General features: G+C 42.5%; 1 protein-coding gene across 1 annotated transcript; it reads left to right on the top strand.

The window, feature by feature from the left end:
• The first annotated feature begins 1,073 nt into the window (after nucleotides 1-1,073).
• On the top strand, nucleotides 1,074-16,196 carry PSMD6 (proteasome 26S subunit, non-ATPase 6). Its single transcript, XM_032867317.1, has 8 exons — nucleotides 1,074-1,293; nucleotides 1,944-2,149; nucleotides 5,777-5,922; nucleotides 6,176-6,395; nucleotides 6,497-6,605; nucleotides 11,522-11,690; nucleotides 15,769-15,846; nucleotides 15,982-16,196. The coding sequence occupies exons 1-8, from the start codon at nucleotides 1,149-1,151 to the stop codon at nucleotides 16,076-16,078; spliced, it is 1,170 nt and encodes a 389-aa protein (XP_032723208.1). The 5' UTR covers nucleotides 1,074-1,148; the 3' UTR covers nucleotides 16,079-16,196.
• Nucleotides 16,197-17,078: the final 882 nt, after the last annotated feature.

The following is a 17,078-nucleotide window of genomic DNA, read 5'->3' as shown; positions in this document are numbered from 1 at the left end:
CTCTAGAAGGTAAGTTCCACAAGGGCAGGGTGTTGTCCTGGCACCAGCCCTGGTACTTCGCGACCATGTAATAAATCTGTTGAATCAATGAATGAAAGATGTCTAGAAGGTTCTCCCCCAAAAGCTTAACATGATGGGGGCCTCATAACTTTTTTCTATGTTCCTTATTACCTTTTGAGGTATCTTCAAAATGCTTGTTTTTACCAAAACAAGTAAATCATAAAAATATGGGGTATAATGCTTACTGCTGGCAAGATTGTGGCAGTTCCAGATGTTTCACAGGCTGTATAAACTGGTTCAATTCTTCTGGAAAATGATGTGACATTAAATATTTAAAAGTCACAGAACATCCCTACCTTTTGTGTATTAATCCTGCATGGGAATTTTTTACAGGGGGGAAAAAAAAACAAATAGCAAATGATCTGTGATGTTCATCTCAGGTTTTATATTAAGAAAATAACAGCCCTGGATGACCTAAAGGGTCGACCTATAATGGAGAGAAGAGGAAAAAAAAATTATGGCAAATTCACTGGGTGGAATTTCACAATAACCATTACCAAGTCTGAAGCTACATAGCTTCTTCAAGAACAAAAAGAGGCTGAACATGCAGGCATGCAATGATTTAAATAATGCATAAACGAAATATTAATGTTGTTGTATAAAGACCGGAATTCTGGGTACCATTTTCTTAGACTAGCGGAAAGAACATGGGTTTTAGGGCTGTGCACAGAGATTTTTATTGTTGGTGCTGATGATGATATTTTGAAAAATTTCAAAAGCTTGTCAGCTCCTGTCAGTTACGAACAGAACGAAAAGCAGACTAGCTAAAAAGGGAGGGAGGGAGGGGAGGGAGAGTTTCGGGAAATCAATCTTCAGAGTTGGGCAACACGTACACGGAGACTGACTGTCGCGGCCAGAAGCGAGGGAAAGCCGTTCGTGACCACACGGGGGCGCCAGCGCTCAGACAGGGTGAGGTGTTCCAAGGGCTGTCCAGAAGGAGGCGCTGCTGACGGAGGCTTGCCCGGGACCGGAAGCCAGGCTGGAGGCGGCCGGGCACTCTCGTCGTATCCTCCCGCTTCCGCTGCCGTAGACGCCGCGGGTCCGCGCTGAGTTGCCGTCCGCCTTGTGTTGCTAAGCCCGCCGCCGAGATGCCGCTGGAGAACCTAGAGGAGGAGGGTCTGCCCAAGAACCCCGACCTGCGCATCGCGCAGCTGCGCTTCCTGCTCAGCCTGCCCGAGCACCGCGGGGACGCGGCCGTGCGCGACGAGCTGATGGCGGCCGTCCGGGATAACAGTGAGTCCCGCGCGAGCGCCGAGTCAGCGGCCTAGGCCTGGGCTGGCCCTGCGCCCCGGAGGCTGCTGGCATTTTCCCCGAAGGGGCTCCGGGCCCGGGGGTGCCCGCGGGGTCCTCCAGCCTTGCTGTCAGAGGGGGTCTGCATCCGTGCGGGCCGTACTGCTCTGAAAGCAGCTTTGGGGGGCTATGTCGAGCTCCGAGCGAGGCGCAGAAGAGAGGCTCCGGGCTTGCTGTTCTTAGCGGCCGGGCCCGGGCTGGGGCAGCCGTGTAGGAGAGGGCAGCTGTCCGCAGGACGGGGAAGGGGGGGGGGGGGTCGGTGTCGGGGGCCGTCCCTGGCAGTCAGTGCCCCTGACGTAGGTGCCTGAGGAGGTGTCTGAGCAGGCTTCCCCTTTCCGCGGCTTGAAGGCTTTGTTGGAGCAGAAGCCGTCGGGAGGCCGGCAGGACTGGCCGTGATGCCCGCCTCCCAGCAGCAGACGTTTACGTTCTGCCAAGCTCTTCGCCAGGCTCTTCTGTCCCATGCCTTCCTGGGCACGGGGCGGAGAGGGGTCGACTCGACAGGGTGTGTGTGTGAGGAAGACGGGGGTGGACCCTGATTTTGAGGGTACCAGGGGCACCCGCTCCTAAGTCACGTCCCTCTTTTTGGCTCTCAGACATGGCTCCTTATTACGAAGCCCTGTGCAAATCCCTCGACTGGCAGATGGACACGGACCTGCTCAATAAAATGAAGAAGGCGAACGAGGAAGAGTTGAAACGCCTGGACGAGGAGCTGGAAGATGCGGAGAAGAATCTGGGAGAGAGCGAAATCCGGGATGCCATGATGGCCAAGGCTGAGTACCTGTGCCGGATCGGCGACAAGGCAAGTGGAGACGGTTCCCCTCTCTCCCTCTCTGCATAGTGGCGGAGAGGCACTATTTAAAGAATTAACTTCCTTTCAAAACAAAACAAAACAAAACAAAAAAACTAGCACACAGGTGATGTGCTTACCGGGCTCAGCGAATCAGCACAAAAAGGAGCCAAGAAAAAGTTTTCTTTCTATCCCTGTTTAGCCAGGTGTGTGTTCTTCTCTGTGTCCACGCCAGTCAGAACTCAAGGGCACTTGCAGAGATTTGATCTACTGCTCTTGCAAAATTGGGATCATTCTCAGTCGTGCACTTTTCTCCCCTTCGTTGGAAAACATTGGTTCTGTTGAATTTTAAAAATTATTATTTATACAACTAATAGTCTCCTTATAAGAAACTGAACATTACAGTTAATGCTGAAGTTCTTATTTGATTTTTCTTTATTCCCTTTCTTCTCAAAGGTGACCTTTTTAAGTTGTTTTATTGCATGCTGACAGACATGTAAATTAGGCAGGATTATATTTTAAAAAATTGTTTTTAGGGGCCCCTACCTGGCTTCATGACGCATGTGACCCTTGGTCTCAGGGTTGTGAATTAGAACCTCATGTAGATATTAAATATAAAAATAAAGTATTGGAAAAGGGTTTTTTAAATAAGTGGGACCATAATATTCTCATGTCGTCCTGTTAATTTTTTCATTAAGCATTGTATCGTGCTCTTTCCCCTTTAAGGTACATAAACGGGGTACGTATTCCGGTTAACTCCTAGCTAGTAGTCCTTTGTAAGGCTGTGCCGAAGTTTACTTTGCTCTTTAGCTGTTTACTTAGCTCTCCAGCTGTTGATGGACATGGATGTTGTTTTCAGCTGTTCTTGCTAGTACAAACCGATGTAGAAACGTGCTGGAATGTGCTTCCTCGTGGATGTATGCTAGTGTTCTCTAGGATATAGAGACAAGGGACAAGGAAGGATTTTAGCCGTAATATATGTGGCCATCATTTCTTCCACATGGTGGCCAGCCTGATCGATACTTTCCCATCCACTGCGTGAGACAGATGCCCACAAGTATTACATCTTTTGAATTTAATTTAGCAGTTAATAGTGGTTAAGAGGATGGGCTTTGAATGTCATTAATTCTAAGCAGTGTATCCTGAAGTACTCAGATGACAGATGTCACGGCATCAGTAGAAGAAAGTGTGATAGTATGGGTTCTTGGATCAGATTGCCTGGGTTAACATTCCGGTTTCAGTAATTACCATTTACTGGACCCTCCATTTCCTCATCTGAAATATGGTGAACAGTTCCTACTTAGTGAAGATTAAAGATAGGGGCAGAGAACTCAAATGTTAGCGATAAGAACTATTATTATTTTAGGTTTATTTATTATTTTAAAAATTTTATTTATTTGCCAGAGAGAGAGCACTCAAGCGACCAACGTACACAAGCAGGGGGAATAGCAGGCAGAGGGAGACACAGGCTTCCCACTGAGCAGGGTCCCAATTGTGGGACTTGATCCAAGGACCCTGGGATCATGACCTGAGCCAAAGGCAGATGCTCAATTGACTGAGCCACCCAGGTGCCCCCGTTTTAGGTTAATTTATTTATTTTATTTATTTAATTTTTTTCCCCAAAGATTTTATTTGACAGCAACAGTGAGAGGGGGAATATAAGCAGGGAGAGTGGGAGAGCGAGAAGCAGGCTTCTGCTGAGCAGGGAGCCCAATGGTGTGCCCGATCCCAGGACCCTGGGATCATGACCTGAGCTGAAGGCAGACACTTAACGACTGAGCCACCCAGATGCCCCACCATTTTAGATTTAAAACGAGATTTTTCTTATTGTAAATTTAAGATCTCATTGTAAAAAATTTGGGAACTACAGAACAGTTTAAAAATAGCTAATAGAGGGTGCTTGGGTGACTCAGGTTGAGCGTCGGACTCTTGATTTCAGCTTCCGTCATGATCTCAGGGTCCTAAGAACCAGCGCCTCAACAACAGGCTTTGCCCTTAGCGGGGAGTCTGCTTAAGGATTCTCTTCCTCTGTCCGTCTCACCCCCATGAGTGTGTACGCTCTCTCTCAAATGATAAGTCTTTTAGAAAAAATAGCTAATAGTTTGTGTGGTTTTTCAGTTGTGTGATGTGGTTTGGTTTTTTTTATTTATTTTTAAAGATTTTATTTGACAGCGCGCGAGAGAGGGAACACAAGCAAGGGGAGTGGGAGAGGGAGAAGTAGGCCTCCCACCGAGGAGGGAGCCTGATGCGGGTGGATCCCAGGACACTGGGACCACGACCCAAGCCAAAGGCAGATGCCTAAGGACTGAGCCACCCAGGCACCCCTATGGTTTGGTTTCAGAGAGGATAGGTTATTACAGGTGAAAGAGAAACTAAAGCTTTTGATTCTGGATTTGAGGAATTTCCACAAGGATGTGCTTGAGTCAATATCCGGAGTTATAAATCGATGATGGGCTTATGTCATTTTCCATGTTTATTAAGTAGGATTGTTTTAAAAAGAGCTTGCTTTTTTCCTCTCCTGTTCACTCTCATTTTAAATATATTATTAACTCTTACGTAATGGATTTTTATTATTCACTGTGTTACACTGATCATGGTCCTTACTCTTTATGGTGCTCATCTTGTTACATGCCTGTTAGTGGAAGCTCCTTTGAGAAGTCTTTGTTTGACATCTCCTTGGTCTTCTTTTCTTTTTTTTTAAATTTTATTTATTTATTTGAGAGAGAGAGAGAGACATCACAAGTAGGCAGGGAGGCAGGCAGAGAGAGAGGGGGAAGCAGGCTCCCCGCTGAGCAGAGAGCCCGATGTAGGGCTCGATCCCAGGACCCTGAGATCATGACCTGGGCCGAAGGCAGAGGCTTTAACCCACTGGCCACCCAGGTGCCCCTGGTCTTATTTTCTCATACAACAAGCTGTTACAGACTTACCTGTTATTTTTACTCTCCAAACCTGGAATCATCCGTTTCTCCAAGGATCCTTAGTTTCTTTTAGCATGTGGAGGGTGGAGAGTTGTATTAAAAACCGCGATCTGAGTGCCAGCTCTGCCCATTACTGTTTTGCTAGCCCCCATTATTAATTTATGAGGTGTAACTTAACAATTACATAAACCCAGACACAGACTAAGAAGTACCATGTATTGACAAATGATTTTATTCATGTTTGTTTTTAAAGCAATAGAACATTTTATTCCACAGTATTTTGATACAGACTTGTATATTTGAATACTCCTTTGTATTCTTATGGTGACTAAGGTAAAGCTTCCATTACCCTTAAAGTAGTGTAATAATTTACAGGAAAGTAACATTGTAATTAGGGAAAAAAATGCTGAATATGTGCAAGAAAGAATGTTGAAACAAGTGAGGATAAATCGTGGCTGTTTTTCCTGTGTTTTAGAATGTTAAGTATATGCTTAGGTATAGCTGATGTATTTTTTTATACTTTATATAAGTGGAGAGAAAAGTATAATGAACCCCCCACCCCCCCATGCACTTATCACCCAGCTTCGACAGTTACCAATTCATTGGTATCTTACTTTCTCTTCAAACCTCTTCCCTCTACCCTTTGTTAAGAGAATTCCAGATAGTTGGTAGCATTTGAAAATTAACCTTTTTTCACCTGTTGCCTTGGATCTCTTGACAGGAGGGTGCTCTGACAGCCTTTCGCAAGACATATGACAAAACTGTGGCCTTGGGTCACCGACTGGATATTGTGTTCTATCTTCTTAGGATTGGGTTATTTTATATGGATAATGATCTCATCACACGAAACACAGAGAAGGCCAAAAGGTACTTTTTAATGATGATGATATATTCCCTTGTAATTATGCTATAAATAGGAAACCGATGTAAGAAATTTACCTGCTTTATTTATAATTAGTAAATTAGGTGAAATAATTGATGTGCTTATTTAGTAGAATATTTTCTTTAAATACTACCTTTTGATTCAACTTGTTGTTTTCTGTTTGAAAAGAACACAGCACTTAACAAAAAATGGCCTTGTCTGTTTCCAGATTGTAACCTTACTGTTTTTTATTTATAGCTTAATAGAGGAAGGAGGAGACTGGGACAGGAGAAACCGCCTAAAGGTATATCAAGGTCTTTACTGTGTGGCTATTCGTGATTTCAAACAGGCAGCTGAACTCTTCCTTGACACAGTTTCAACATTCACATCCTATGAACTTATGGATTACAAGACCTTTGTGACTTACACTGTCTATGTCAGCATGATTGCCTTAGAAAGACCAGATCTCAGGGAAAAGGTAATGCCTGAATCTTTAATACTCATGTTTAGAAATTACTCCATACTTTCCTAACCTAAATACACATTAAAGCATACATTTGTTCTTTTTCTAATTTGTAGGTGATTAAAGGAGCCGAGATCCTTGAAGTGCTGCACAGCCTTCCGGCGGTCCGGCAGTACCTGTTTTCACTCTATGAGTGTCGTTACTCAGTTTTCTTCCAGTCCTTAGGTAAGGATAGAGTTGCTCATTTCGATAATCTGTCTTTATCTCAATCCTGATCCTGTATGCAGAGAACTAAGATGATTGTTCACATATGTGACAGACTGTACAGGTCTTTGATTACCGGGGCTCAGTTTTTTGCCCCCTTTTGTTTAGAAGGGGATGTTAGCAGACTGTAACCTGTTTTTATATGGCCCACCAGGTAAGATTGATGTTTACACTGTTAAAGGTTTGTTTAAATTTTATTTTATTTTATTTATTTTTTTTTTTAGGATGAGAGAGCAGGGGAAGGGCAAAGGAAAAGAGAGAGAGAGAATCTCACGTAGGGCTTCATCTGACAACCCTGAGATCATGACCTGAGTCCAAATCAAGAGTTAGATGCTTAACTGACTGAGCCACCCAAGTATCCCTCAGTGCTTATTCTATTTTTGAAGTGGATTTTGGCCCAGTGATTCTGGAGTGCTTTTTCCAGGCGTAAAAGTTGGGACTGCTTCAAGAGAATTCATACTACTTACCTTATGTGATAGGGGAACAGGGCCCCTGAGGTATGATGAGTTACCTGCGTGGCCTCGTCTTCTCATATGTGTGCACAGGCGCGTTTGCACACAAGATCATACTGCACAGTTGTTCCTTTTTTATGCTTGCGGCTCTCCTGGCATTATTCTGCTCAAATATGGGGCCTTTCCCTTCTTCTTCATCAGAATGAATCCCTTCCCTTCATTCCTGGGGAGCTCTCATTTTATGCCTCCCCTTTTAACTAAGATATGAGTTACATACCATAAGATTCACCAGTTTCAAGTGTAAAATTTGGTGGCTTTATTTTCTTGACAAGGTTGTGCAGTCGTCATACCTAATTCCTGAGTACTGCAGAGGGAAATCGGTACCCTTGAGCAGCCACTTCCCATTCCTCCTCCCACTGCCACGTGATCTTCCTGTGTCCATGGATTTGCATGTTCTTACTCTCACATTTCATAGGAATGGCATCCTAATCTGTGTGGCTCTCTGCCTGGTACCTTCTCCCTGACATCATCCTTTCATGGGTCATCCGCGTGGTGGCATGTCTCAGGGCTCCATTTAGTTTTATGACTGAAGGATGCTCCATTATATAGAAAAACCACATTTTTACAATCCTTTTCAGCCACTGACAGACATCTGTGTTGTCTTCCCTTTTAGGCTGTAAGGAACATTTATCTAATGTTTTATGTAGACCTGTGGTTTCATTTCTCTTGGGTATGTATCTAGATACATACATATTTAGTAATGGACCTGCTGGGTCATACGATGATGCTTTGATTAACTTTTTGAGGAACTGCTGAACGGTTTCCCAGAGCGGCTACACCGTTTACATTCCCACCAGCAGTGTGTGTCTTAGTCTCCTCACATCCTGTACTCGTTACTGTGTCTTTTTGATTATAGGCATCTTAGTGGGTGTGAAGTGGTATCTGGTGGTTTTGATTGGCTTTTCTCTGATCTGATGGTGAACATCTTTGGTGTGCTTTTTGGTCATATGCCCCATTTTTAAAATAGTATGTCATTTTGTGACTTTTTCTTAGTTCCTTCTGCTAACTGGAATTATTGGGAGATTTTTTTTTAATCTTTTTAATCTTTGTAATGAACTTGACACCAGTACATTGCCTGTACATTACTGTGTGGTCTGTGCAAATCTGTTATATTCATTAAATAATTTTAGAGGAAAGTGAGGAAAAGAAATTCATGGCTTTGGGAAACCTTTAAATTGTGTAGATATTAATCTCTTCCTACTGCCCCTATTCCTAATAGCAATCTTTTTTTTTTTTTAAATTCTTTTTTATTTATTTGACAGACCGAGATCACAAGTAGACAGAGAGGCAGGCAGAGAGAGGAGGAAGCAGGCTCCCCATGGAGCAGAGAGCCCGATGTGGGGCTCGATCCCAGGACCCTGGGCTCATGACCGGCAGAGGCCTTAACCCACTGAGCTACCCAGGCGCCCCTCCTAATAGCAATCTTTTATTTGAACATTGTAGGTGAAATTTTTATCACTACCAAATTTATACATTTTCCAGATATTTTAAATGCAGAAGACAGAATAGTTACATTTTCTTTGATGACAGTTGTCTTTATTTATATCATTTATTTTCTCTAGTATACTGAGACATGGAGGATTGATTTAGTTTTGTAAGCCTTTTTGCTTCCCTGAGAATATTCATAGTGTATGTATGTGCTTTAAAATATTTCATTAGAAAAAGGAAACTGCATCCTTCTCTAGATAATACCCGGTTGTTTTTAAAATTAAAAATAGAGAGGGGTGCCTGGGTGGCTCAGTGGGTTAAGCCTCTGCCTTTGGCTCAGGTCATGATCTCAAGGTCCTGGGATCGAGCCCTACAACGGGCTCTCTGCTCAGCGGGGAGCCTGCTTCCCCCAACTCCTACCTGCCTCTCTGCCTACTTGTGGTCTCTCTCCATCAAATAAATAAATAAAATCTTCAAAAAAAAGAAATAAAGTCCTGTTCCCAAATCCATACACGTGTTCACTCACAAAATTCTTCCAGAAATAACCATTTTAAGATTTTATGTATCTTTCCAAACCTTTTGTACATTTAAATGTGCTTTAAGAAATGGAAACAATATACCAAAAACCCAAGGTTATACATACCCATGGAAAAATCTCAAACGGTATCATATAAAGAAGAAAAGCTCTCCCTAACCAGCGATTGCCAGGGTCCTTTCTCTAGAGGTGACTGCCACTATCCGGTTTCACGTGTGTCCTTCAGGGACATTCGTATCCAGAGACAGAAGCACGTAACACCGTTAAACATAGGTGGGTGTATTTTACATGCTGCTTTCCAAGTAGGTTTTTTTTGTCTTAACAATCTAATGTGAATACCTTTTCATGACTGTAGAAAAAGAGTTGGTCATTGAGTCAGTAAGGATTTTTAACTACCTGTCATGTATCAGACACTGCGGATGTAGTGGCAGATCAAACAGCTGGAACTCCTTGGAGCTTGTAGTTATCTTAAAGAGACCTATTTCAGTGTGATGGATGTGCCATACTTTATCCTCTACTGACAAAAAATTACGCTGTTTACAGTTTACTCCTGTTGTGAGCAACTTTGTTTTGAACATTCTCTTATAATTCACCTTTTCTACTTCCACTTACTTCGTTAGGGAAAAAAATCCAAGAAAGTGAATTTTACAAAGTGAAAATACATCTTGATCACTTTTGCCCTCCAGGAATCCTGTGCCAGTTTCTAGTTACACAGATTTTTTTTTACTGAAGTAGAACTGAGATGCAGTGTCAGTTTCAGGTGTGTAACATAGTGATTTGATGTTCATATACATTTTAAAATGATGACCTATATCAATTTAGTTACCACCTGTCACCATACAAAAGTAATACATTACTATTCCCTGTGCTGATTTCACAGTTTCTACCTCTCTTAATTTACATTGATTTTTTTTTAAGATTTTATTTTTAAGTAATTGCTACACGCATCCTGGGGCTCAAACTTCTGACTCAAGAGCAAGAGTTGCACACGCCAACTGAGCCAGCCAGGCACCCCTCGATTTACATCATTTGAGGAGAGCCTTTCCCCTGCCTCCTCCCCCTCCACTCTTAGCCAGTTTGAGAGGAGAAAAATATATTCATATTTTATTCATTTCTTATTTGTTTCCAGGGATAGTTTTTATTGAACTCTTGAGTTTTTTAAATGGCACACAAATGATAGAAGATATTTTATGTTCGGCTTATGAGTATGACCCATCCTGATGAAAATTTTTCTTCCCATTCTCTTTCACAGGTTTTCTTGCTGTGTTTTTTTCCCAGTTTTATTAAGATCTGACATATAACACTGTATATAAGTTTAAGCTGTACAATATGACTTGATGTTTATACTTTTTTTTTTTTTAAACTATTTGTGAGAATGAGCATCTTTCAGCTTCAGGCCGTTGAATGAGCATCATTCAGTTGAAGGTTGCTAAACCTTGTGCTGTCTTGGCCCACTCATCCATGTCTCTTTTGGTGTTGAGCAGCCTTTGCATCTTGCCACAATTTTGTTCTCTTGAACGGTAACACACCCTTGTTTTCCCCAGACCCACCACTTCATCCTCTGTTAGGCCTCTCAGTGACTGCCTCAGACTCGGTCACTGCCCTTGTCTCTACCTTCATTCTGTTATCAGTGAATGATAAAACGTGGGAAGAGCCACCTTCATATCTGTTACTGGGTGGCCGTGATTCCCAAATTCATGTCTCCAGCCCCACACTTCCCCGTGGGCACCAGACCCATGTCTAAATTCCTCCCTGGTGCCTTCAGCTGGATGTGCGGTGGGTGAGTCCGCTCGAGCGCTGTCAATCGCCCTGGCCCCGCCCCCTCCAAAGACTCTCCAGAGCCCAGAAACAAAACAGAAATTCTTTTCCAGGGATTTGGTTCTCGTTAAAGCCGCAGATACAAGTCTATTTTTAGCTCTTTTGTCTTGCTCAACTTCCATATCCCTGTAGCTGCCCCCTGTCGCTTTATGTTGAACCTGTGCTCCTTTCTTTTCCGGGGCGCCCCGGCTCTTCCTGCTGGGGGCACTTCTGCATTACGGGCTTGCTATGGGCCTGCTATGGGCCTCCTGCTGTTTGGCTCCTCCGAGGGGTCTTCCCTGTCCACCCAGTCCGCCCCCTCGTTGCCCTGTCACTCTTCCTTTCCACACAGAATTTGTTACTAAAAGTATCTTGTTAAGTCATTTATCTCTGCTCTTTGAAAATTTAGTTTCTGTGGCAGCAGGGATCTTGTCTTTTGGTTTACTGCCTTAGCCTCACTATTTTGAGCAGCGACACACTGTAGTTACTTGGTAAACTAATGCATGTGGATGGCTTATCCGCATCCTGTGTCCGTTTTACCGTTCAGTCTTTCCCCGTTATTTCGAAGAGCTGTCTCTTATAATTTGGCATCTTATTCACTGCAGCTGTTGTGGAACAGGAAATGAAAAAGGACTGGCTTTTTGCTCCTCATTATCGATACTACGTACGAGAGATGAGAATTCACGCATACAGCCAGCTGCTGGAATCCTATAGGTCATTAACTCTTGGCTATATGGCAGAAGCCTTTGGTGTTGGTGTGGAATTCATTGATCAGTAAGTATAAATAATTTATTATGTTAATGCATAGCTCTGAAAGTTACCTTTTAATGTCTCAGCTTGTACATTTTCTCCATTTACATTGCTTCCCTCACTTATAAAAAGTTTTTCTCTAAATGTTATCAGAACAATCTGTTATCTCTGCCTTCATGATGTGCCCTTTTTATGAACAGATGGGATACTGAATTGTAGAGTGGTTAAGTGATTTTGCAAAAGGGTAACAGACCAGGTGTTGTACAGTAGTATTCTGTCCCTTCTTTGTGGACCACACTGCTGCTATGGTGATGACTCCTAGCTCGCTCTCATATTTCACATTAAGGGCATGTTTTCTCTGATAATGCCTTCATTGTTTTTGGTTGCTGCTGCAATTCTGGTCACATTAGTTAAAAGTGAGACTTTTAGCCCTTAAATCAATGATTCATCAAATACTTTCTAAGCCATTACTGTAAGGTCCTTGTCACGGACTTTATTTGATACTTTTTATATGGGGAGAGTTAGCAAGTAAGCAAATAAATACATAAGGTAATTTCAGATAGAACTGAATCTCTGGAGATAATAAAATGCAACAAAAAGATGTGTGTGGCTGCAGCGGAGTGGTAGTAGCGAGAGAGGGGCAGCTGTGGGCGACTCAGGCATGCGTACATCTGTGCAGGGCCTGGCTGGCTGTGGTATGGAGCTTGGGTTTTAATCTAGGTCCTGTGGGAAGCCACTGGAGGATTTTAAGCATGAAAGTGATAGTGAAACCCTGTCTTACACAGGCCACAGGGGGATAGGGAGACTGGGTGGGCTGTTGAGTACAGTAGCTCATGGAGCAGCTATTACGGTGGTCTGGACTAGGGTGGTGGGAATGGAGTGTGGGAGACGTACACATTTAGAGTATGTGCTGTCCTTACTGTATCTGGATCAGTGGTTCCCAAAGATAGATCTTGTCAAGTACTAATGGTAGATTTCAGTGGCCCGTGTGAAAAAGATGGTCATATAAATTTCAGTGATGGTGTATTTCATTTAAAAAAAAAAAATCTCATTTTAGGGGTTTGATTTTTCTAATTTATTATGAAAAATTTTAAAAATGTAGGAAATTCTAAGGAATTAGTTATTTTCATGATTGATTCTGTAATTAACATGGCTGTTTTATCACATATCTGCCCATCCTATTTTTTAAGCACTTCAAAGTTAGTTTCAGACACCAGTACGTTTCATCCCTAAATACTTTAGCATGCATCTCAATATTTATTTATAGGCTTGTTTTGAGGTTTTACATATTTACATTTGATGAGAGATACAGATTTTAAGTATAACCTAAACTGTGGAGCAGTCCCAGAAATCCCCTTATTCTCTATTTGAATGTAAATTCTCTATTCACATTTCAGGTGGGTATTTCAGTTTGTTCCCTTCATGTTTACAGACCAACTCTAAAGGCAAAAAAAGTTGTATGTACACACACAGCTCTAGGGGTTACCTACTAAAGATCTTGTTTTAAATTTCTGATACCCAATTCACATCTGGGTTTCCCTAGATTCTTTTTGTCCTTCCTTATAAAAACCATTTTCGGTGAAATCCTTTTGTAAGGAGGGTCTGATTTGTTAAGTTGAACATGATTCTGCACCCTCCCTCCACTTCTCTACTTCCTTAGACTCAATAAGATACTGTGGGGAGAATAGAAAGGGGCCATTATTTGAGGAAACGCTGCTGTTGACAGGTTTAAGGCTAGAAATCCATGCACTGTGTACAGTTTTGTTGGTAGGTCTTCTTTTTGGAACATGGGATGCAAATCTGATTGGTGGGTGTTTGTTCAGTAAGCACTTGGGTCATCATGACTGCGTACCTTCCCTAGTGAGCCGCCACGCTCAGGACTTGAGAAATACCCACGGCTGGGGAAGAGGAGTCATCCTGGGAGGTGACTGGCACATGAGGAGATGACAACTGGTCTGGCTCTAGAGCCAGGGATGGGACTTGAATGGAAACATAGGCATAATTGTTAGGAGTTAAATCATGGTGTGGTAACCAGGAAGGAAGCTGTGGCCAGATTCTTCTTGATGAGCATGCCTCGGGGTCCTTGTATTTGACTGAAGTGCCCGAGAATCGGACACATCCACTGATGCCTTCTGCTGGACCTTTGGACTGGGTGTCGCTGCATTTGTAAGATTTTTGAAGGAAAAAAGTGCTTTCCCAGTGGAAGCAATAGCACAAATACCTGTAGGAGCGTTTCTTTGAAACCAGTAGCTTAAGTGTACTGGCTAGAGCGTGTGGCGGTGTGTACAGGAACTGAGAGCAGCACTGCGTTCACTGCCCGGCTCAGGAGTTAGCGAGCAGCTGGGGTCTCGCTGAGTGGTCCGGGCAGCGGTGACGGGAAGGCCTCCAGTCTGGCGACGCGGGGCGACGCGGGGAGCTCAGGTGTGCCAGCTGTCAGGCTCCTAGCATGGAGCAGTCTGTCCTCACCGCGGCAGAGGGCATTCTTCAGAGTTGGCCTTGGAGCTTCTCTGTAAGTCAGAACCACTGTCAGAGGTTCCCCCTGTCTTGGGGTTGGTGCAGGGGGTGGGGGAGGAAGTTAACTGTCTGGAAAATGAACACAAGTTTAGAAAGCCATTCAGTAACAGAACTCAAAAACAGCCGAAAAAGACTGGGCACTGTAGCACTTGGATCCAGGTGTCTAGATGGAGACTATAGAAATAAAGCCTGCTCCGTGACTGTGTCAGCCATGCCTGCTAGTTTAGGACGACCTCCAGCCTAATAACTTTTTTGTCTTTCCAGCTTTTTGAAGCTCACAACCAGATTTTCCAAAATTACACACTTCCTTATTAAAAACACTAATGCTTTCTCATTCTTCCTACCAAGATTAAGTATTAATTGGTTCCTTTTCATAGGGTTTTTTTCTTTTTGATACAACTTAGTACAGAAGGCATAGTGGGTTTTTCACCACTGCCTACTGGGGCAATTAGGTAAGAGACTTGACACTTTAAAAGCACAAATCCAAATAACACACTTTCTCATCTAATTCTATCACTTTGTCTCCAGTAAGTGTGAGACGTTGTGTTTGTTTCTGACCTTCCTCAACATTGCATTATGCTTTGTTCTCCCCAGAATGATGGCATTTCATTACAGCTTTAATTTGCATTTTTAATGAGTGAAATTGATCTTTTTTGTATATATACTTTGCCTGTGTTTTAATGAGCCATTTGTCTGATTTGTTGCTCCCCCCCCAGTTTATACTGCAGACATCTTCTGTCCACATTGTCATTTAGTTCGTGACTTGGTTCTGGTGGTATTATCCTATGTGGACAGTGTCTATATCACCAGGTTTAGCAGGCTTTTTTCTGGGGTTTGTCACGGGGAGGCTGCCTCATCACCATTCAAACCAGCCCTTTCGCATGGATTTCAAACGCCATCTTTGTTAGAAAATTGTTTAGGATTTAGAGTCTCTCTTTTGTTGTTTATGTGCTAGGAGCAAAATGTTTTAGTATCTGGGAGAGTATAATTTTCATTTAAACTTAACAGTTCTATTATAAGTAGATTTTTATTTTAAAGCACTCATCTTTCCATGTAATGTAAAGTCTTCATATAGCCCTTGTATATTTTTAAGCCCTTTTTCTCCTTGTTGATCTTTGATAGTGTTTCATTGGTAATGGTGCTGTTGAGGTTTATGTGTAAGCATGTTATAGCTATCTTAATTTTGAGGTTTGGGTTGTGACTGTACATAGATATTCAGAAAAACTTTTTCACAAAGATTAATATCAGCTGTGCATTCCTGATGCTTATTTATTGTGGCATAGTCTTTCATCTTAATTTTGAAAATCCTAAGCATCATCTGCTCTTGTTTCATTATTTCCGTATTATTTTTCTGCGAAGCTTTAAGGATTTCATTCTTTGACACTTGCCCTCAGTATGAACTTACCATTCTGGGATGATCCTGCGCAGTTTGCTCACGAGTCTTCTCAGCTGCTGCACCGTCAAGAGTGCAGGCTGGAAGCCATCAGAAGGTTCCCGTGGGCGACAGTGGAAGTGTGTAGTTAGTGCAATTTAAGAATTTTGTTTAACACTCATACTAATGCCCCTTTCTCCCTGCTCTTCATTGTAGGGAGCTCTCCAGATTTATTGCTGCAGGGAGACTACACTGCAAAATAGATAAAGTCAACGAAATAGTGGAGACCAACAGGTACTGCTAAGTTTGTGTGTCATTTGTGTGGTAGAATAAGGGGCATTCTTAAGTGTCTTTTAAAAGTAGGTCAACTCGTGTTATGGAGTAATGTGACTGGTAAATAATTCATTTTTTTCTTGAATTTATTTATAGGCCTGATAGCAAGAACTGGCAGTACCAAGAAACTATCAAGAAAGGAGATCTGCTACTAAACAGAGTTCAGAAACTTTCCAGAGTAATTAATATGTAAAACCATGTAAACGAAGGATTTCCTTTAGAGATAACTGTGGAATTTTTATAGCTTACTTTACTATGTACCCGGTTCAGCTGTATAAAATAAATATTGCATTTTTGTTTCTTTCAGTTTACTTTTCTGAGACTGTAATCCAAGACTACAGCGCCTGAATTCAAATCTGAGTAGTACACTAGGGATAATACAAACCCTTCATGTCTTACTGTAAGTCTCCTGAGTTTTAGAAAATATGTGCTATATAGTATGTGTTTAAACACAGTGTCTCCCACTTAGTACACAAAAGACAGAAGATAAATGAAATGTATCTTAAGCTTTCCCTCAGAAAAAAGGGAAGCTTTTGAGGAGGCAACCATAACCATGGATTCCAGAATCTGCCAATCTCACCAAACACTGATTAAAAAACAACAAAAATACCTATGTCAATAATAATGGGATTTCCCCCCCCCCAAACAAACAGAACCATAGTAAGGAAAACAAAATTGTTCCTTGTTTTTTTCTTAATATACACTCCGTGAGTCAGGTGGGGCTAAGTGCTAGAAAAAAAAAATCTGAAACTGGATAAAGGAGACAGTGAAGTAGGGCATGGAAAGCTCTCCTATAGGGTGGCACAGCCTCTGCTAAGGTGACATTTAAGTAGAAGAGGGACATGCAAATATCTGGGAGAAGAAACTTTGTTACTGGAGGTTTTAAGCTGAGGAATGGCCCTGTTTGACCTAAGTGGCACCAGCTGGAGGGAATGCCTGACAGTGGGGGTGGGGCCTGCTTTGCTGAAAGGTAAGAATGGGGGTGGGGGGGGGGAACCTGGTGAGGAAGTCTGGGACAACCCCAAACTTTTTGAATGCCATTCTGACAAGGCCATTCTGGTAGAGCTGAGTTAAAAGGAGAATGGGAAATGGCATTGTACTGTAAAAGGAAGGCAAGAGAAGTCTGCTTTTATAGTTTACATGCTGTTCTAGTTATGAGCCAATTGGAATGATTCATTAACATCAGAAAAGAA

The sequence above is a fragment of the Lontra canadensis genome, unplaced genomic scaffold (assembly GCF_010015895.1).
Source record: "Lontra canadensis isolate GAN:19392208 unplaced genomic scaffold, GSC_riverotter_1.0 scaffold34, whole genome shotgun sequence".
NCBI lineage: Eukaryota > Metazoa > Chordata > Mammalia > Carnivora > Mustelidae > Lontra > Lontra canadensis.
Note: the sequence above shows the minus strand (reverse complement) of the source record. Positions and strands in the feature narration are given on the sequence as shown.